The 22,979-nt window shown below is 34.9% G+C and overlaps 1 protein-coding gene across 3 annotated transcripts in view; it reads right to left on the reverse strand.

The window, feature by feature from the left end:
• Nucleotides 1-22,979, reverse strand: part of FAR1 (fatty acyl-CoA reductase 1) — a 73,669-nt gene that overhangs the window by 6,438 nt on the left and 44,252 nt on the right. For all 3 annotated transcript variants that reach the window (XM_030831471.3, XM_030831469.2, XM_060303481.1), the window contains 7 exons: nucleotides 16,349-16,528; nucleotides 13,227-13,404; nucleotides 12,128-12,172; nucleotides 11,886-12,004; nucleotides 10,904-10,971; nucleotides 9,230-9,401; nucleotides 2,021-2,150 (listed from right to left, as the gene is read on the reverse strand). In XM_030831471.3, coding sequence (XP_030687331.1) covers nucleotides 2,021-2,150; nucleotides 9,230-9,401; nucleotides 10,904-10,971; nucleotides 11,886-12,004; nucleotides 12,128-12,172; nucleotides 13,227-13,404; nucleotides 16,349-16,528 — 892 coding nt within the window. The remainder of the gene's footprint in view (nucleotides 1-2,020; nucleotides 2,151-9,229; nucleotides 9,402-10,903; nucleotides 10,972-11,885; nucleotides 12,005-12,127; nucleotides 12,173-13,226; nucleotides 13,405-16,348; nucleotides 16,529-22,979) is intronic.

Here is a 22,979-nt window from a genome sequence, read left to right on the forward strand (position 1 = left end):
CTTCTGTCTACACTATCTCTTCTTTTTGAACATCCTGCATACCACACAGATTAATTTTCCTAGAGAAACAGTATTGACATCAAGAGACAGAATATGTTATGAAAGCTGGCTTAGGAATTTAGATAACTTTAAGTAGGCCATTTGATGAAAAGGGTAGATAAATCTGAAAAAGAAAGCCTTACAAAAATGCTATTTCATGACAAAATAAGAGGGCTATACACTGCTCAGTGCTCCTCCACACACAATCAGGTAATTTTTTTGGTGTAATAAATTATTCACAATTTAATTTACCATTATTTCTGAAAATAGCAAGTTCTAGACCAAAAATAAAAAAGCTACCATAAATAAATCACTAAAGTACCAGTGCACTGAAATGGAGACTTAAGATATGAGATATTATGAGAAGGTCACACATATGTGCAACTGTATTCCCATAGGAAGAGTGAAAAAGAATAGAACAGAAGCAGTATCTTAAAAGACAATGGCTGGAAATTTTCCAAAAATGGTGAGAGACCAAGCCAAAGATTCAAAACACACATATACCACATATACACACATATATCTACACATATTAGAGTAAAACTGCTGAAAGTCAAAGAAAAAATTTTTTTAAAAACCAGAGAAGGCACTGTGGATTACCTCCAAAGAAACATTAGTCTGACCAACTGACTTCTGAAAAGAAGCAGTAGAAGCCAAAAGACTATGAGAAGATGTCTTCCAAGTGCTCAAAGAAAGCTGCTAACATAGAATTCTATACCAGTATAAATATCTTTGAAAAATAAAAATAGTCCCAGAAGAATAAAAACGGATACAAACTGACATCAATAGAAGACACACACTAGAAGAAGTATACTAATGGGTACTCTTCAGGCAGAATGAAAATGATTCCAGATTGAAGTCTGGAATCATTAGAGGAGGATGGACGATGGAGGAAGAAATAAGAGCAGTAAAAGGACAATTATGCCAGTAAATCTATATGAATACTAATTGACTAGACTACAATAGGAATGATTGTGAGGCACATAACATAAATACAGAATTAAAAAACATAACAACATAGCAGATAGGTGTTACCCTTTGCATTATCCAAGAAAAGGTAGAAGTATCAATATTATATTAGACCTTGCTAAATTAAGAGAGGATACTGTAAAGCAGCCGCAAATTAGACTGGCTTTTCAACACTAAGAAAATAAGACAAATATAAAAAGAAAGTTGTCTTTAATGTGCTGAAATCATGTAACATAATCACAAACTGAGAATTCACTACCAACATACCTGCTACTCAAACATATTCTCATATTCTGGATATATTTCAAGCAGAAAAAAAAATAACCCTAAAGAGAAGATCTTATAGCAAAGACTCTAGTAAATATATAGTTAAATCTCAGTAAAACTGAACAAAATAATCATTTCTAATTATGAGGTTTAACTAGAGAACTAAAGTAACATATAACCATATAAGTTAATGAGGATGGTAATCAGAGCTAAAACATTTTATGGTCCTAAATATTATTAAGGAAGAGGCTATAGAAATTGCTCAATTTAGACTTTGTTAAGTATGCATGTTCAAATATCTAAGGTAACCTTAAAAAGAAAATACAGAGTTTAGTCTCAAACTAACAGAGAGCAAAATGTGGAATGGCAAAAAGTAAAAGAGTATACAAAAGCAATTTCTGAGAGGTTTTCCTTAAAACTTAAAGAAAACAGAGTGTTTGGGGGGAAAATGCATAAAGAATTCAAAATTCTCTTTGAATCTGGCATTAAAGAGAAAAAGAGAATCAACATGTCAATCATGCTTTGAAAATACCTCTGCTACTCTCATACTTACATTATAAATTCTAGGATAAAGCAACTTTATCACCACCAATTATGACTGAAGCTTTAATGGGAGAATATAAATAGATCAAATTTCTTATTGTATAATGGTTGGGGGAAATACTCAATTATTTCTCGGGTTGCTAATTAGCATACTCTAATTAGTATGCTACTTGTTTTCTAATATAAAACAGAAATTACTTGCCTTTTTATCTTCCGGGTTTAGTTGATTCATTAACATATTGACATTGTCAGTATTCCAAACCCAAGAATTACTTGTGAAATATTCAAGAAACACCATAGCTTTGTGAAGACGAGTTATTGTCTTCATCATCCTGTATTATAAGAAAAATTGAGATTCATAATTTGCATAGATAGGGAAAAATCTCATCACCACCCAGGGAACCAGTTTCTATTTTGAGACATTAACAATAAAATTGTAACACGTAATTCAATAAGTGTACCAAACCACCAGGAAATAAGAATATTTCTGCATCTTAGAAGAACATTCTATAAATCCAAAATGAATTTAATACAGCAGCAGTAAGTTTAAGCAGCAGTAATTGAATTTAAGCAGCAGTAAATGCCTAAAGAGAGTTCTGCTGATATATGAAATTAATTTTCAAAGGAAATGCAATACTTCAAGCTCAAATTTTCTACATACAATACTAAGCAAATAAATGGATTCAATTAGTATTCCTTTCCTTTTTGTTCCTTAAGCCACATTTTAGTTCAGCTGCATTTTACTAAGATTATCTGTGAATTCATAACATACTGTTCCATTATAATCTCAACTCTTCATGGAAGCAAAGTATACAGAAATATTCATTTGCCATTTAGTCAACTCTCTCTATATATTTTAAATAACTTTCTCTTGAACACTAACGGGTTCCATGATTGTCTGGACGTGCCATGAAATCAATGACTCATGTTGACAGCTTTCTGAAAAAAATATTCAAGATATTCACTCACCTTCCCAAGTCCCCAATATCCATCCTTATGGAAACAAGGGAGTTCGATACTTTTTTTGTTTCTTTTTAGAAGTGTGAAGGGCTTTAATCTTTAAATTTGTCATTTTATATATCATGGCTCACCATAAGTCATTGATATCGTAACACTAACCAGAAAAGCAACATCTATACAATAATAATTACCTATGATAAGTAGAGGAACGGAAGAAAGAACTTTTTGAAACAAAACACACACCAAAATTTCCTAACCTCTGGTAAACAGAAAAATTACGTGTGAAGTAATACTTTAAAAGAATTCTATTTATAGTCCCACAATAAGTAATAGCATTATATGCAGTTTAGAAGTCCCAAAATTATGGGCTTCAGAAACGGGGGAAATAGGAGAAAATTAGAACATTAGAAATGGGGGGGAAATCAAAACAGTAACATTAGCTAAGAAATTCTGATGACATATACATTTAGAAAGAAACCCTAAATCCAGAATACTGAAAGAAAATGAGGCAACATGGACTATGTAAAGAAAAACTGTACTTCATGCAAGGAAGCAATTCCAAAATAAAACCTCCATTAAACACAAAAAGAATTATTGAGCATCAAAGGCTAAATGTGGACAGGAATAGTTCAAATAGAAAGTACTTGAAGGGGAAAAAAAACAATTCATGCTGCTTTTAGAAAAGCGATTAGGCAATTTTTTTCTAAAAAACAACAAAAAGATTTAACAGGTTTGTAATTAACACCCACTATCACAGCCAGTATAGTACACTTGAATCACACATATACACATATGTAGTTAATGTGATTTTCCAACATACATCTTACTAAAAAGTTTTTCTTCCTAACTCCTTTTTCACTGACAATTCTCACCTACTCTTATTTTCAGATTCATTCAAGTGACAGAATTACCCTAAAACCAATCACTGATTCAGCCATAATGACAATAAAAAATTGGAGGGGGAGAAGGAAATCTGAAAGGTCATATATGTGTGAAGTTCACAGAATACTTATCAAGCAATAAAACTCTGGATTGAATACTATGGGGCATAAAAAGAAACTTAAAAGCTTTGCACCATCAATCTTTGGTTAAACATGCTGTAAGAGCAGATGCCTGGGACTACACTGCCATGTATGTTCTGAGTATTTATTCTTTATTACAGCAACCTGTAAAAAATAATCACAATCTTTTAGAGGCAGGCAAGATCTTAATGGTCATCTAGTCCAGGGTTCCTCAACCTCAGCACTATAGACATTTTAGGGCAGATAATTATTTGTGGTAGGGGGCTGTCCTGTGCACTGTAAGATGCTCGGCAGCATCCCTGGTCTCTACTCACTAGATGCTAGTAGCACCCATCCCCCAGTTGTGATAACTAAAAACATCTCCAAAAATTGTCCAATGTCCCTTGAGGGAGGCAAAATTGTCCTCCACTGAGAATCACAAAGATAAAAAAATATCATATTCAGAGAAGTTAAGCTGGAGAAAGTTAAGCTAAATAATCAAAAAAAAACAAGACAATGGAAACATTTTTTTTAAATACCATTTTAAGAGTGATGAAATATCTACTACATTTCAAGAGCTAGAGTAAATAATTTATACTGCTTCTACATGTGATAATATCATGCATCTTAGTCCCCAGTGACTATTAACCAGGAATCCATATGATGTGTATACTTTTTAAATTATGTCAAGATATAGAGTAAGTCAGATTTTTATCTAGCTGGTACTCAGAATAATGTAAATGAGTAAACTGGACATCACGAATGACATGACTGACATTAGTTTAATGCAGAACTAGGCATTATATTAAGGCCCCAATATAAGGTATAGAGGCCAGTACCTTGCTCAGTAAATATCTGAACAAATTAATATAAACTACATATTTATATTTGTAAATATGTAATTTATATTACATATAAATTAATATAAATTTGCTATATTTATATTTAACATTTATAATATTGCCTAATAAAAAACCTTTATGTCTCTTGTTGCTTTTACAGTATAGGCTCCCAAAGCATTCCTGCTTTGATACTTAGGAAGGCTTGTACAGGACAAACCTCATGTAAGAAGATTCTTTATTTGATGTTTCCTATTTGTAGCAAATTTTAATTTCCAAAGGTGGCTGCAAATATTATCTCCCATCTTACATGTTCACCTATAATATCACCTTAATTATCGCCCTATTAAGAGGTGAAGGTAACTTATACAAAAAGAATGAGGAGGAAGTGACACTGTGTGACTTCCGTGGAGAGGTAAGAAAAAGTGATGTAGCTTTCTGCCTTGCTCACTGGAATACTCACCCTTGAAGCCTTCAGAGGTCATGTATGCTGTCCAACTCCCCCTGAGGCTGCCAGGCTGTGAGGAGGCCCAAATTAGTCCACGTGTAGAGACCACATTGAAAGGCTCTGAGACTATATGAAGAGAGAAAGATGCCTGGCCACCCAGCTGCTCTGTACCCTTTCTCTCCTTTACCATTCCTACAGTGTACCTGTTCCAGCCCCTATGACTGCAACCACTTGAAAGATCCTGAGAAAAAACCACCCCATCAAAGGCTTCTAGAATTTCTGACCCACAGAAATCATGAGCAATAAATGAAATGATTACTGTTTTAAGATACTAAGTTTGATGTCAATTAGATCTCAATTTTTTAAAAAAAGAAAGATAATAAATTTGAAAGATTTGCTATGCAGCACAAATAATGGGAACTGAAAGATTTGTTATGCAGCACAAATAATGGGAACAGATATCAGTACTGGGAGTGAGGGACTGCTATAATAAGAATCTAAACATGCAGTACTGACTTTAGGATTAGGGGGCAGACAGAAACTGGAAGGCCCTGGAAACCACTGCTAAAACCTGGAAGGACCAAGAGTGTTAGTGGAAAAAATAAAAGGGCTCTAAGGAAACTGTTGGTGAGAGTTTCAAGGTAAGTGAGGAAAATAATGTTGGAAGTTAAAAGAACAAAATTGTCACCTGTGGTCACATGGAAAATGTATCTAATAAACTCGATGACCTAGCTAAGATTTCCTCAAAGATGATCTTAAAAAATGAACTATCTGTTTGGGTGCAACTTGGAAGGAATGTAAATTTCCAGCCAGGAATTCTTTAAGAAACAACTTCTGGGGATAGATCAAATCCAGAATGTAAATATAAGATTCTTTGTTAGGACCGCAGAAAGATTTAAGGTAGTATACTTCATAGAACCTTTCAGACAAACAAAAGTTTCACTCTAGATGTTAAAGACATGTCTTACATAAGCTCTATTGTTTAAGAGGCAGGATGTAAGAGTCTAAGGATCTAAGATTCAAGGGTGTTATCCCACAGTAACCTCATAAGGAACCCAAGATAGAGAAGGTTATGTCTCAAAAAGATATGTGGGCTTTGGTCTAATGGAGTGGATTGTTTTAAAATAGATACAAGGGAAACCCACACAGTTTTAAAAGGAATCCTATGAGTTTACACTTAAAAGGACAGAGACAGTACCAAATGAAAAGAGGCCTCTGGATCAAGGGCCAGCAAACCAGAGCTTAGGGGCCAAATCCACCTGTTTTTGTAAATAAAGTCTGATTGGAACACAGTCATGCTTATTCATTTACATATTGCCTAAGGCTGCAGAATTGAGTAGTTACAAGGTGGAAGCTACATTTAACAGCAGAGTTAAGTAGTTACAACAGAATCCATGGCTCACAAAGGCTAAAATATTTACTATATGGCCCTTTACAGAAAGTTTGCCAATCCCTGCCCTGAAGATTCCCAACTTTTTACAGGCAGGAAGTAGGGTACGAAGGCTGTTCAGTTGCAAACACAGGCCATTTTTTTTATGGGAAAAGAAGGATGACTCAGAGGGGAGAGCCAAAAGCCTCAGAAAACAACCAGGGAGTGGGAATGAGCCCTAACTAAGAAATCATCAAACGGGACCCTGCTGGAATGCAGAACTGTTATGGACCACTGATTGCTGCATGCCTCTCTTTTTCTCTCTTTCGAACAAGACTGTCTAAAGTATTTCCTATGCTTGTCTCACTATTATATGTTGGGTGGACGGGCAGCAGGTAACCTGTCACTTTAGTTCACAGGTTTTCAGATTAACACTTGAGGAACTATACCTGAAAAAACACTCCTAAAGAGCTTCATCCACAATTTACCAGATTTCGCTGACCACACTGGCTTCAAGCTGATGTCAGAGAGGTTTTGGGGGGAAAAGCCAAGAGTATTTTCCATGTAGGAGGAATATGAATTGTTTGCACCAGAGGCCTAACTATAGCAGACTGCACTTTCCAAAAATGGCTGCAACAATACCTTTCATCTCACCCGTTCATTTACAAGATGATCTTGACTATTCTCTATATCCCTTCTTCTTCAATCTTGGAGGATCTGTGACTCGCCTGTGACTAAAAGAATGAGGTGGAAGTAGTGATGCATGATTTCCTTAGGTAGGTCAGAAAATGCACATAACTTCCACCTTGCCTGCTGAAGCACTTTTCCTTGAAGCCTTCAGTTGCCATGTAAGTAGTCCAATTCCCCTAAGGCTACCACTGGTCCTTGCAAAGAGACTCTATGAAGAGATCCTGACACAACATGAAGAGACAGTGATACCAGCTGTTCCACTGCACGCCCCCCTTTCAGCTCCATCTGACCACAATCACATGAAAGACCTCTAAGACAAAGTTGCCCAGTGGATTCCTTCCTGAATTCCAGATCCTGAAAGAAATAAAATGACTACTGCTGTTTTAAGCCACTAAGTTTGGGATGATTTGTTATGTAGCAACATCTACTATAAATTATTTAATAAACTTTGGCTCTTCATTTTTTAAGTTTACTAAGCCCCATTTTCTGTGTAAAGCACTGTGATATATTTAACTTATTTTACTTTTTTGACCTAGTTTTGATTGTTCTGCTCTAATTTGCAACAACTTTATTAATATCAAGACAGCATCACTGCCATCACTCATAAATTTACATCTGCTTTTTAGCCACGAAAGAATGTTGCCAATGACAAATACTGTACTTTGCAGATCATTCTAGGAAAACTTGAAGATGGTTTTAATGTATTTTGGATCTTCTTTCCACTGAGTATTTCTTTACCTATTCTAAAGTTGTTCAATTCAACACCTCTCTTGTATTTCAATATTTAACATACAGGGTTTGAAACATAATGGACAACTGAATCCACAGAAAATTCCCTACATGTAACTCAGATCTTGATACACTATAACTGGAAGATACCTCACTTTTATTTTTTTGAGCAGTTGATGAAAGTTCTGGAATCAGCATCTTCTTTATACATAAATACTCAAATCCTGAACTCTCTAATCAAAGGCTCTACTATAATGCCAATGTAGTTAAAAAAATAAATATTTTATAGTATATTTCACTATAATTGTGGTAAAGACAGTAGGATTACTTTATTTAAGTTTGTGGGGTTTCAATAAAAAAGAAAAGAAAGAAAGGCCATAACAACTATAATAGAAAGTTTTCCATTTGTTAACTTTTGTTTTAAATTCTCAACCTTAAAAATTAGTCAAAAACGGTAATTACCATATTATAAGCTGAATAGGAAGCTGAGATAGCTCAAGCAGTTAATTTTCTAGAAGCATCCTAGGTTTTTTCATATAAAACTGCACAATCCACTTAAAGCAAAACATTCAACCCTTAATCCCCTATAAAACTCACCTCCAAGTTTTTAACGGGGAGAGAAGGGCTCAATTTCAGCTTATAATAACAATGACAACCTTGACGCTGGACATTTCCTATATTATGGGATTTTGGAGGATCAATGGCCCAATCAGATGAGATCCACAGTTAGTCTCCCCAAATATGCTTAATTTCTAAGAAATGTCCTAGCATCCTGACTGTGATTGTGATTAATCAGGTTAGTAATTCTAAAGGTAAAGCTCATGCTAGCGACTTTTTGTCTCTCCAGCAAGCTTCCACCACCTTACCAATACATAGTGTATTTACTGCTATTCTTCTTACCACGGTTTCTGACCTGTCAACCTGAGTGCAAGATCGAGCAATAATGCAGGTACTGTATGTCTGACACCCTTCCAATAATGAAGCAATAAGTTGTTGGAATACAACTTAATATTGGGGCGCCTGAATACTTGGTTTAAAGGATTCATCTTGAAGGAATGATTTAGGTAATATCCTGTAGGAAAAATAAGCGTCAAAGCATTTTGAATGTTATTTGTTATTCAGAAAAAATACCTGAAGTTAGACCTAGAATTCAGCACATAACAATAATTTATCATCCAAACTTTAAAACAGAGTGAATTATAATACTACCTTCGCTTTTCTGACAAATTCTTAAATTCAAGAGTCTTCTCATTCACAAAAGGCCATTAAGCCTTATCATAAGCATAAACAAATACAGAGTTAATATGCATTTTAGCGTAAGCATGGGTTGCTTAACAGTCAGAGGAACAGATAAGACAGAGCTAGTCACCATTACCTTGGGCTTCTTCCAGTCATCCTGAGGTAGATATCATACAGGAATGCTGGGGCCTTATGGCTTACAGCAATCCAGTAATGATATAAAAGGTGATTGGAGGTTAGATTTACATTGGGCCGTCTGAAGGCCTGTTCGAGAGGATTCCTCTTGAAAGTGGAAATTACATGGTATTCTGAGGAAGAAAAGTTGTGTAACAGCTTTGATAATAACCATGTAATGAAGTTTTGAAAAAAAAAACAAAAACACATGTTTTTACAAAGCAAAATATTTTACCAAAGATGTAAGAGTTTGCTCATTTAAAAAACAAACTTTTCTATTTTCTATAGTAGCTAAGAGAATATGGGTATTAGACTGCGGAACTCAAATGATTTTAGAACTGCCACTATTTATGAATTTTAATTAGATGAATGAATTTTTGCTAAAATTCACTCTTAAAAATCCTTTTAATGTTTTACCTACATCAGTTTACAATGTCAGTTTCTATATTTCACCTCTCATGATAGCTTCTTTCTTTCTGTTCCTCTTTCCAGATTCTTATTACTGTACTTACTTAAAAAAGAAAAGGGAAACCATCATCCTTTGCTTGTGAATAATTAAGTTGCTCAAATTAACATATATCAACAAGCTTAAAACAACCCCAAATTAACTTCTGTTGTAATTTATTTAGGTTATGCAATATCAAAATAATCAAATCTATTATCATGTATGTTAATACTTCAATGGAAATGTATACTGGAATATTCACTAAAATAAAGCTCAACTTGATTTTTGCTAAACTTCATAACACAATGAAAGACTACAAAAAACCTAACTCATTAAAGTGTTTTAAAATTCTTAAAAGAATACAAAGTATCATAAAATTAAAAGCACCCTAGATTTTCTTTTTCTTATATGCTCTAACAGTCAATCTTTCAACTGAAATAAAAATGCCATAAAAAACCCGAGGATGAAAGACAAAGATTTACTTTAAAATCAAATCGCTCCTCAAGGGTAACAAAAATTGTTCAATTAGAGGTAAAATAAGACCTAGTACTAAATCAACACTGTAAATACATTTTACTTTAAATTTGAAAACATAAACCAACAACTTAAAAATGATTCAATTTAAGTAGGCCTTTAAGTTATACTATTCCTATTCTAAAACAAGTAACATAGCATATACACTACCTGCTGTGAATCTGTGAATTTAAACAGATTAATAAATGTAATAGAAAATATTCTGGCAACATGTATTCTACTTGCTAATTCCTTCAGTTATTACTCTTAGGACAACTAGCTATCTCCTACAATATACCAACTCTTGTAGTTGGAAGTGATACTGCCTGTGAACAGGGAACATCAGGATTGAGAGTACCCACGAGGGAGGAAAAAAGCATTATTTCCATACCACGAGTATCTATAGGCGTTGCTGCAGATGGCAGCAGAGAAATAGTAAGGGTCAGACAAGGGTGGGATGAGGAAGGAATATACAGCAGGATATTTTAAAATTTATGAAACATTATTAAGGACCAAAAGGCAGTACTAGTAGATATTCTAACATGGCAATTAAAATAAGAATAAATTGGTAACTGGTGGCTTTAATGCCTCATGGGTTATTCTAACGTAAAAACTCAGTGAACATTTTAAGTTCGTTAAAATTTATTCTAACATTCAAAAACACAGGTAAAATCATACCAACTTCACCCCAGTGGAAAGGATTAGTGCTGCCTGTTGTACAATTATACACCATGATGTTTCTTGGTCTGCAAAGACAAAGATCAAAGCAATGAAACATAAAAAGAGGCTAAACTTAACCAATCTAAATCTTACATGATACTTAAGTAGGAAGAAATGAGGATGATGGGTACCTCTTCTACAGTGAATATTTAAAATATTACCTTTAAAGGATTAATTTTTGTGTCTGAACGACTATTTACACTACCCTTTTTCCCTATTCTACCAAAAAAATTATTTATAAAAAATAATATAGACTTCATATTTTCTTCTTTGTATTAAGCAGGAGTGTCTGTTTTTCATGCGAGGAAAAAGAACAACAAATAACCTCAGCTCTTCCTATCTCCTTCCCATTTTCAGAGGCTCTAGCTGAAACAATTATGAATTGAGTTCCCTTTCACCAGAAACAATATATTCATATAATCATATCCCTCCTTTTTAAGATATAAAATACTGACTTCAAAAATAAGGGCAGTTTATTATTTAGAAAAAAGTTATTAAGAAGCTTAGGTGTTTAGGCTTAGGTGTTACCTGTAAATGCTACTACTCCCTTTTAAAAGGAGGCCCATGAGTTGATTAAAGTGCTGTAGTGTGCATATTTGATATATGTAAGCCATTCTCTGCGAATTTTAGCTCTTTATATATGCCAAGTTTATACCAAGTTCTAGTTTGGATTTTTAAAAAAACATGTTTTTTTAATTTCTAATGACCTTGTCCATCCTGTGGGCAGTACACAAGAATTTATGTTAATTCTTAATAATTGCTGATGGAACCACTTCATCGCCTATTTAAACCAACTCTTGCAGTTTAAAGTGATAATGCCTATATAATATTGGTATGGGTTAATAAAACTGATAAATATCAGTTATGAGGGATTATTTAACATTAGTATTCCCATCTCAGTTACTATATATTTAACAAGTGACACTGTCATCTCATATACCTATTAACTCCGGAATACCAGGCTGCCGCAAGACTCATGTTGACAACTACATCTACAGGAACAAGATCTGCAAGGGCATTGTTGGAGGCACGCATTGTTCGAAGAATTCCTTTCCCTGCCTTTGTTGAAATTAAAAACAACACCTTAAGATATATAAGCCAAAGCACATATACACAATATACAGATACACAGAAAACAGAAAAAAAGTACAGAATATTCAATAAAACAAAAGGCTTACTTACCGCAATAAAGAGACCACTTGGTCCATTAAAGTTATCAATCCATCCCTAATACCAAAAATTAAAAAAAGGGAGGGAGCTTAGAAATATTATGAAACTAGAGATTTATCATTTGAAATCTATAACTCCACATACATACTTGGTAGTTTTCTTCTAAAAACTAAAAAACAGACTAGATTCAGGCCAGAATATTTCTCCCCATCTTAAATAGAAGCAGTCTTCCTCTGAGATTGCATATGACTAAGTAAAATAGTTTTCAAAGGCGTACCTACTCTTCCATTAACTCTCTGCAAAGAGAATTTTTAAAAAAGGAGTTAATATCTGTCAAATATTTTAGCTAAATGATGACTGTTTAAGTTTGATTTTGTGCTATGTACTAAGGCAGTAGCCTGAGATTGAGGGAAATGGTAAATCCTCCTCAAAATTACTGAATAAAACAGAAGAAAACAGAATAATGCCAAAGCAACAGAAGAGATACTATCATTTACTACCATTACAGAGACCTAAGTTTTTCCTAAATCAATTTATCTCTTATGTTTTCTCTTATTTCAGGGATTCACAAATACCATAATGCCTTGCTTTTCTACAGCAGATCACAGAAATCTCTTATCTTCCTTAGCTTGTAATCTATACAGGGAGGAGTCAACCTCTTGGAAGGCCTCTTGCCTCTTTTTGGTACTAAAAAGCAAATTAAATAAAATAAGATCTGAATATTCTCATCTCTATTTCCTTCACCTCTGCAAGGGAAACTAATCTGCAAATAATTTTAAACTCCAACAAACGCTGACGTGTCAGAGTCCAATCCCTCATCAATCATGAAGAAAACTCATGGTCTCCTTTGACTCCAGACAACACCATAGCCTTCGATTTAATTTTCAATTAACATTTTAAAAATTGATCTGCATATGTATACATACAGTATTACATTAGAAATAAAAGTACCAATAAGAGTGTCTCTTTCTACAAACGGAAACAACTTTGCCATAGTAAGCCATGTTCAGTAAACAAAACCCGCTCATAAAAAATTGCCAACTCTTTTTGTACAGAATTATGCCTTAAAATTCCCAATTCCAATTATTTACAAAGATTTCTAACAACTTACTGGAAAAGGTTCTTTCCAACTGGCACCAACAATTGATGGCCTCACAATCGCCACATTTAGCTTTGCTCCTTCTTGTTGTACAACATATTCTGCCAATGCTTTTGTGTATATGTATGTATTAGGTCTGTCTCCTATCAATTTTGGTGTGATGTCATTTACTAGGCCATCATCCATCCACCTGGTAAACAAAGAAATTGCATGCAAAAATATTTTCGGATGTTTTACTATAAAATGAAAAAACACTTTGCATATTTCAAACATATCTGTTGCTCTGACTCAAGTGATCTGACAACAACTTTTACTAAAAAAAATGGAAATTAGCTTTACTTTCATTAAATATCAACCAGAACTCCATTATCTCTTATATCCAGTTTCTATACCCACAAAGGTCTGAAAACCAAGAGTTCTTTAATAACTCATATGGTCGGTAGCAAAAGTGAATCAGAACTGATTTATGTTCTTTTTTTTTTTTAAAAAAAACATCATTTAGTTGTACGTGTTCATATACTTCATATGTGTTTGATGAGGGGTGCTACCCCGAATCCAGTTGAAGTTATTTCATATTACACAATACATAGATTATATTTCCTTTCTAAAGTCTAAATAAATTCCAAAATACATCTGGCCCCAAGGGTTTCAGATTAGGAATTACAGATTTGTGTATAATCACCATAACAGCATAACATGTAAATTATATACATTTTAAATGAACATACATTTACAATCAACATAAAAGGTCTAGTAATCTAAATATTTAAGATGAAGCACTAAAACTTGTTATACTCTCACTAGCAACACTAACAAATACTGGGGTAAATGATAAAAATAAATTGAACCGTGCTGTAAAAGTTCAATTAGCAACCTACTGTGAAGTCACAAAATTCCTCCAATTCTCTCAGTGTCTCTGAAGAAAAGTTCTACTATGATAATCTGTAAGAGGAGGGTGATACACTAGGTGATCTCTATGGTCTTTTCCAGTCTAAATTTCTAATTCCAAAACATTATGTACTTGTTTTCAGATAGTTTTTCTTCCTGTCTATAATACAATGCATACTAAGTACTCTATCAGTGCACAAATGATACCCATACTAACTGATAAGGGTGCATAAAATGGAGACTATCAAGATAAACTTTCTTCTGTATGTGGAAGTACTTTTTGCATGTAGAAGGAAAAGAACACTAACAAAATTGAAGGGAGGTTGCTACTCAACTTAGGAAAAATTCCATAGTGGAGATGAACTTTGAAAAATGGAAGAGAGAGCTGCTATATTAAAAAAAAACAAGGGCTTCCCTGGTGGCGCAGCAGTTGAGAGGCCGCCTGCCGATGCAGGGGACACGGGTTCGTGCCCCAGTCCGGGAAGATCCCACATGCCGCGAAGCGGCTGGGCCTGTAAGCCATGGCTGCTGGGCCTGTAAGCCATGGCTGCTGAGCCTGCGCATCCGGAGCCTGTGCTCCACAACGGGAGAGGCCACAACGGTGAGAGGCCCGCGTACCGCAAAAAAAAGACAAACTAGCTAAATCGAGTAAAGACTTTTAGAGTCAGTAAGCCTCATCACTGGAGTGAGTTTACAGAGCCAATCTATGAGTTATCCTAAAATTATCTGTTGGCCAGTTGGTCAGATTTCTTTGTAAGCAAAGAAAGGAAATAATAGAATTAGAAGGTTATAGGCTCTTTCTCAGCAACTTCGATGTCTGGCTATACAAATTGCTAATAAGAGAAAAAGTAAAAAGATTTATTAACTTCCACACCCAGCTGTTCCCAGAGATATTAAACACTTCTGCCTACTGACCTGAGGAAAATGAGGTGGACATTTGGGACCATCTAAGAAACGAATTAGAAAACAGAAACCAGGGAACTGCCATAAGAATGTCTCAGTAAGCTCCCATACTTATTAGTTTCCTTACAAACCTGTCCACTTCCTCATATTTCCAGGAAAACTTTAAAGAAATGGATTTATGTGTTTATTTTAGAAGAAAACTTGGAGAAGGAGCTACCAACATTCTGTAGCACCCTTGGGAAGAAAAGAATTCAACTGAGAAAACAGGGGATGGTAACTGAAGAGCTGAACGTGAATAGGATTCCTTGGAAGAAAAGAGACCGAAAAGCAAACAGAATAAAGGAGGAAAAATCTCACAGGAATATTATATGAGGATTAACAAGTATGTGAAGATACGGATACTGGAATTTTCTATAATTATCGTCTATAAAAGACCCTTTATTTATTCTTGCTCTGATCCTGTTTGTTTGTTTCACTCGATGAGAAAGTAAAGGCTGAAGCAAATGAAATCTTGGCCATGCCTATTTGTATCCATCAAATGCAAACATTTCTCAAGTAATAATTGATGACAGGATCCTAGTCCTCAGAAAGATGACAAACAACAACACTAGGAGTATCAATTAAAGGACCATGACTCCTCCGATTCCCTAATGATTCAAGGCCTCTCTGCAGATATACAGTTGACACTTGAAAAACATGGGGTTGGGGCGTTGACTGCGTTGACTACGCAGTCAAAAATCTACATATAACTCTACAGTCAGCCCTCTGTATCATGGTTCTGCATCAAAAGATTCAACCAACTGCAGATTGTGTAGTACTAGAGTACTTATTTATTGAAAAAAATCTGTGTATAAGTGAACCCACATAGTTCAAGCCCGTGTTGTTCAAGGGTCAACTGTACTCCATTGGGCAAAATAAAAGGATAATCTTTTAATAAATTAGACCTTGCGACTGAATAGGCAGTCATTAGTCTCCATGGATATCATGTACTTCTTAGCAGCTAAGATTGATTCCTTGGAAAAACGGAGACTCTAATACCATGGATGAGTTGTTCAGAGGCTTTCCTCCAACCATCACACCTGGTCAAAAGTGAAAGCTCTACACTGACTTTACACATTGACTTTATGGAGAGTCATTTAGGTACAAATCTATACAATAAAAAGAACATAGTAGATACATAATAATTTGCTGAATAAGGAAGAGGTAAATGTATACATAAGCATGGGTGGAGATTTAGAGAGAAAGAGATAGAAACTGAAACAGAGATACATGTAAATAGATCCAAAACTCGGATCCAAAGTTTGGGGTCAAAGCAAATGTATATAAATTTCAAACAAACGTACTCTAAAGAATCAATCAGCTTCTTGGGATCCACAGGGGGTGGATAGACTACTTCATCAATATGCTTTCGATTGCAGTAGGCATATGCCGTTGATACATGCATGAACACTTCCAGATTCTTCATCTGTTGTGCAAGCAGAATAAGCTGTCGTGTAGCAATCACATTTAACTGAACAGCATCTCTGTAAAAGAAAAAGTGACAATAAAAAATTGGGAAGCTGTGTCATTTTTTCACCTGTTAAAAAAATCTTATTTCCATTTTAGAGCATCAGAGACAGAAAGGGACAAAGAGGTTTTTGTTTCTTTACAACTGATCCCTTAGCTCAGATTTCGTGTGTTATTTCAACATGAAGTACAACCATTCTACCAGTTGTGTTTAAAATTTTTCTGATTATAAAATAAACTTCATATTAGGATTGTAAAAATAAAAGCACAAATTAAAAATTTTAAATTACCCAGAAATAGACACAGATAATTTCAGTCTTTGGCTTTTATGCATACATTTTTGAAGTCATTTTAGACTTCTTTTGCCTCTTGATTTTTGAAAGCATACTGTTTTCTGAATGGCTATACCACCAGGAGAAGTAAGAATCATTAAGTAATTTTAAAACGCTATGGTAGAGTCATCAATAAGGGTAAAACAGTCAAAGAAAACTCAAAAACATTAAATTATATTAATATATAATCAAGTAAAAGTATGTTTACTTCTCTCTTTGTAGCAATTAACCCAAACACCTTTTTAAGACTACCTTACAAAATTCAAAGCGGTGTTATAATACATTTGTTACAAGAGGCAAATGCAAGACCCCAAGATGATCTATGTATTCCCTTCTTGAAATTTATTTGAGGTAAATAATTTCACAAATGCAAAAGTATATATGCAGAAAAATAATCGATGAAGCATCATCTAGTAATAGCAAAAGCCTAGAGAGCTCAAATATTCACTATGAAATGGTATAATAAAGTAGGTATCTTATCACAACGAAAGAATATAGCCATTAAATAACTGACAACTATAAAAACATGGAAAATCTGTGTGAATAATATTTTTTAAATATACAGATTATGAAGTGAAACAGGATTAAAAACAAGACTCTGGAATAAGATCTGGGTTCAAACCCTGGTTTAGCCTGCCTATCAGCTAGGATTAGGTGACCCTGTAAAGTCATTCAAGCACTCAGGCCTCAATTTCTTCATCTGTAAAGGAGAATACATAATGGAGACTAACTACTAAGATTTGTATAAAGTTAAATTAAACAAAACAGCTTGCAAGTATTCAGCATTATTCTTAACATAGTCCCAAAATAGGCATTCAATAAATATTACTTAAGGGGTGGATAGTTTTTCCTTTCTATTATACTTTTGTTTATAATTTACTTGAGGGAAAAAAAGTTGAAATACCCCAAACCAGTAATACTGTGAAAAAACTGGAAAAGTAATACACTGTTGGTGACACTATAAACTGATACAACTGATCTGAAAGAGACTAGGACAAAGTACCAGGAATTACAGAGATGACAGAGTTATTAATCTAGTTAACCCACTGAAATTAACTGAAAGGAAAAACTTGTTCTAACCGTAATTTTTCAAACAGAAAGAAATTAAGATTCCCTAAATTTGTTTTTTGGGTTTTTTGGTTGTGTTTTTGCTTTTGTGTTTTAATTGAAGTATACTTGATTTACAACGTTGTGTTAGCTTCTGGTGTACAGCAAAGTGATTCAGTTATACATATATATTCTTCTTCATATTCTTTTCCATTATGGTTTATTACAGGATATTAAATACAGTTCCCAGTGTATATACATTAGGACCTTGTTGTTTATCCATTCTATCTATAATAATTTGCATCCTCTAGTCCCCAACTCCCAATCCAACCCTCCCCCGCCCCTACCCCTTGGCAACCACAAGTCTGTTCTCTATGTCTGTGAGTCAGTTTGTTTTGTAGATAAGTTCATTTGTGTCATATTTTAGATTTTGCATATACGTGATATCATATGGTATTTGTCTTTCTCTTTCTGACTTACTTCATGTAATATGATAATCTCTAGGTCCATCCACGTAGTTGCAAATGGCGTTATTTCATTCTTTTTCATGGTTGAGTAATATTTCTCTGTGTGTGTGTGCGTGTGTGTGTGCACGCACACACACGCACACACACACCACCACATCTTCTCTATCCATTCATCTGCTGATGGACATTTAGGTTGTTTCCATGTCTTGGCTATTGTAAATAGTGCTGCTATGAACACAGGGTTGCATATATCTTTTTGAATTATAGTTTTGTCCAGATATATGTGCCCAGGAGTGGGATTGCTGGACCATATGGCAACTCTATTTTTAGTTTTTGAGGAACCTGCATACTGTTCTCCATAGAAATTGGCTGCACCAATTTACATTCCCACCAACAGCGTAGGAGGGTTCCCTTTTCTCCACACCCTCAGAAAAATTCCCTATATTTGCTATACTAAGTGAACATGACATAAATTACAGTATAGTAACATGATGAAATATCATATCATGAAAATTATAACTATGAAAAAGTTAGAAATATGGGAATTGTTTCAATAAGTAAAATTACAAATTCTATGTTTATGTTTTATGGAAAGCAACGTATTTTCAAAGAGAAACCACAAGAAAATTTTTTTAAAAAATAAAAATAGTTTTGAGTACTTTCCGAAATTCTTACATTTTCAGTATTTAAGAAGAAAAAAATCCAACTGTTCTTTTAAAAGGCCAGGATATGTCACAGATAGAATCTGGTCTACTTGACTGTAAAGTAGTTCTTTGATGCGTATCACATTTGCAAAACAGTGGGAATGGGGAGGGTACTGTTTTCGAAAAGGTATACAGAGAATATTCTGTTACAGGTTTCTGAGGACAGAACAACAAGTTCTGGGTCACTAGGAATAAGAAGTAATTCATGAGAGGAAAAACTCTTGGGACTTATTTTTTCTTTTAATTTAATATTATCTGAGAACCTATGAAGACATACTAAAAGGAAAAAAAAATTTTTAATGGAATAATTGGGCTGGGATCTTAAAAACATGAGTGTATCTTTTTCCTTCCTTATCTCAGCTGAGGGAGGAAAATCTGTTTAAATAGATATCCAGCAAAAAAGACGTTTCACAGAGAGGATACTGTTCACTAGACTATAAGGCAATGTGCTATTTTCTTTTGCATTTGCAAAACAATAGTGGTAGGGAGAGTGATGTTTTGGGAACAGAACACAAAGGATATTTTGTTACAGGTTCCTGAGGATGGTGACAGAATTTCTGGGTCACTGAAAATAAGGAATAACTTGAGAGAGGAAGCACTCCTGAGCTTTGCCTACTCACCTCTTCCCATCCATCCGCACCTGACAGCGCAAACCTGAAGGCATTTTGTGCCCATGTAAATAACTTAGTATCTCTGCCAGGCTAGTATCCTCATTCTGTTTTACTACCATCCAATTTGTACACCTTGAACTTTAGGCTGAGACCCTGACATGTTAGATCTGAAAGCATTTAGCAGTACCAAACAAACATAAAGTTCTCACTATGTTTTGGTTATGGGTATTCATAAACGCATCTTATATAACACTGGCTTTTTGGGGGGAGAGCAAAAATGAATAAATCTTTGTAATTATGGTCCATCACTAATGTAGACACAGAAACCACTTTAATAAAGGAAAAAGCTCAACTTGAACTGCCAATAAATTTTCTTATTCACCTGTCTTCTATTGACATATTGGGTTGTTCAAAATCTATGCTGATAACACTTTTAAGACCTTAAACCAGAGATCATGCTTTGCTTGACAGACACCTGTGAGCTTATTAAAAATGCAGATTGCTGGCCCTCATCTTCAGACACTTTTTAATGTGTCTTAAATCACATCTTTTTTTTTTTTTTTTTGCGGTACGCGGGCCTCTCACTGTTGTGGCCTCTCCCGTTGCAGAGCACAGGCTCTGGACGCGCAGGCTCAGCGGCCATGGCTCATGGGCCTAGCCGCTCCGCGGCATGTAGGATCTTCCCGGACCGGAGCACGAACCCGTGTCCCCTGCATCGGCAGGTGGACTCTCAACCACTACGCCACCAGGGAAGCCCTTAAATCACATCTTATATAAGCTCCCCAGGCCATTCTGATCTCTTCCTCATCACTCCCTTCCCCACCTCTGAGAAAATACTACCTACATGAGATCTCATCACTATACTGCTGCTGATTTTTTTTTAACTTAATGAAGATATAGAAACAGATGTCTATTAAGGGGACAATTAATCAATCAGGGTAGGGGATCCAGTCGTTTGTAATTTAAATCACACCCTAGGCTCTTATTAAAAATGAGGATTCCTGGGTATTATCTCAAAACTAGAGGGTCTGAATTTGGCAAATACAGTCCAAGACTATGCTTTTTTTTTTTTTTTGGCAGTACGCCGGCCTCTCACTGTTGTGGCATCTCCCGTTGCAGAGCACAGGCTCCGGATGCGCAGGCTCAGCGGCCATGGCTAACGGGCCCAGCCACTCCGCGGCATGTGGGATCTTCCCGGACAGGGGCACGAACCCGTGTCCCCTGCATCGGCAGGCAGACTCTCAACCACTGCGCCACCAGGGAAGCCCAAGACTATGCATTTTTAACACATTTTCCAGTAATCCTTAAGATTCATAATACATTCTAAAGTTTGAGAATCCATGCCCTTAGGCTCAACAGTTTCTTGATCTTTTCTAAATCATCTATCTTTACTTCCACTCCTTTCTGAACACCTACTCTCATATTCATACCCTGGGCCCTCTCACCCAAAATTGCTCTAGCTCTAAAATCTCATACTATGAATTTTCCCCAGACCACACTATCCGTCCTCCCATTTCTGCCCTTAAGCCTGTTTTCTGTCCTCATCATGGTCTTTAGTCTTCTGATACTTCTTTACTCTCAAGTCCAATGGCCCTGTTCTACCTTCACTTTCCTTACTAAGAGATACCATACCTGTGGTCAACTATTTAAGTAACTCCCTTTATTATCCTCAATATCACTCTCTCCTCAACTTTTGTCAGTATTTCTTTATAATTCCTAATCTTGATATCCATTTTTTCCCACTTCAAGATTTATAGACCACCGTATCTGAAAATAAATGAGCTCTGCCACCTCTCAACTCTCACAGCACTTTAATGTATGCTCTTCAGTAACTCCACATTTTCTATCCTATTTTATGGTTATTTAAGTATATTCCATTTCCTCTAATAGACAATATGGACTTTGCAAACAGGATCTGTGTACAATTTATTTTGATTTCTCCCAAAATACAGAGTATAATGTTGGGAGTAAAATCTGGATTTTCTTGTCCTGGCAGTAAAGGCTCTGAACAATTTTTTATTTGTGGGCTAACTTAAAAAGTGGCTATAAAGAATAATTGTTTTGTAAGTAGTTATTATATGTCAACCTACAGTATTTTAGAATGTTGTAGTATCACCACTTAGACATCAATATCCATTAAAATTGCTCCACAGAAAACAATAATCTCAATTAATGACTAGGATTAGGTCAGTAAATATGCATGCCCTGACAAAGAAGAGAAGAACAATAAATTTTCTTGTTCACCTGTCTACCTCCTTCCACTATGGCATCTCTAGTGAAAGAAGAAAGAATAATAATAAAAAGATTTCCCTTTTGTTAATGGTAACCTTGTTTACCCTGAGGGGAAGAGAAAGAGGAGAGAACATTCCCCAAAAGTGTTACACTTTGGTTCTCCTCGTTACTTGGATGAGTTTCACCCTAATGAATGTTGCCTGTTTGTAAAACAATTTCCCCTTCAAAAGCATCTGATTTTCCCTTTGAGGACTATACCATAATTATCAAGTATCTATATACCTTTTTCCTTGAAAACAGTTTCATAAGGCTATGTGAACTCTTTCTTTTGGTTATGAAAAAAATGAAAGCTAGAACTACAGGGAAAAATACCAGTTAGACGGACTATTTCATATTAAAAACCTACCTGTAATCGCACTATCCAAATATAATAACTGGCCAATATTAAAAGATATGTATATAAATACACATTTATGTACATACATATTTTACGAAAATGAGATTATACTATAGTTCTAATAAGATTCTTTTGTCACTTTTGAATCCTGAACACATTAATTGCTGCATAAAAAGAACTAAAATGTAAATAAATTATTACCACCAGATAATAAAGGATAAAGTCAAGATTAGAACTAAGGTGTGTAATTCCAAAGCTCATGCCCTCTCCATTATACAGTGCTGCCTCAGCTTCCTCAAGTATAAAATAGATTTGACCATTATATTACATTGGGTAACATTAAGCATGGAATGAAATAATGAGCGAGAAAACACCCTGAAACTATAAAGCATTGTTAGAGGAATCTAAGGGACTATTATAGTGTCCTTACCTGCAATATAGGCAAAACTCACTGTAATGCTTTGGCACTGAACTGTCATGTTATACACTGTCGATTAAGGTTTATACTTCTACACATAGACAATATGGGGGATAATCTCAAAACTCTTTACAATCAGAATTGAACTTAAAAACATTTTAAGAAGGCCGTCAAGCAATTATGAAACCTAAAGAAGTGTGCACCATTTTAATTGATATAAGACCATACAATTAGATTAACATTATAAAACTGTATATAAC

Source organism: Globicephala melas, chromosome 8 (genome assembly GCF_963455315.2).
Source record: "Globicephala melas chromosome 8, mGloMel1.2, whole genome shotgun sequence".
NCBI classification, from domain to species: domain Eukaryota; kingdom Metazoa; phylum Chordata; class Mammalia; order Artiodactyla; family Delphinidae; genus Globicephala; species Globicephala melas.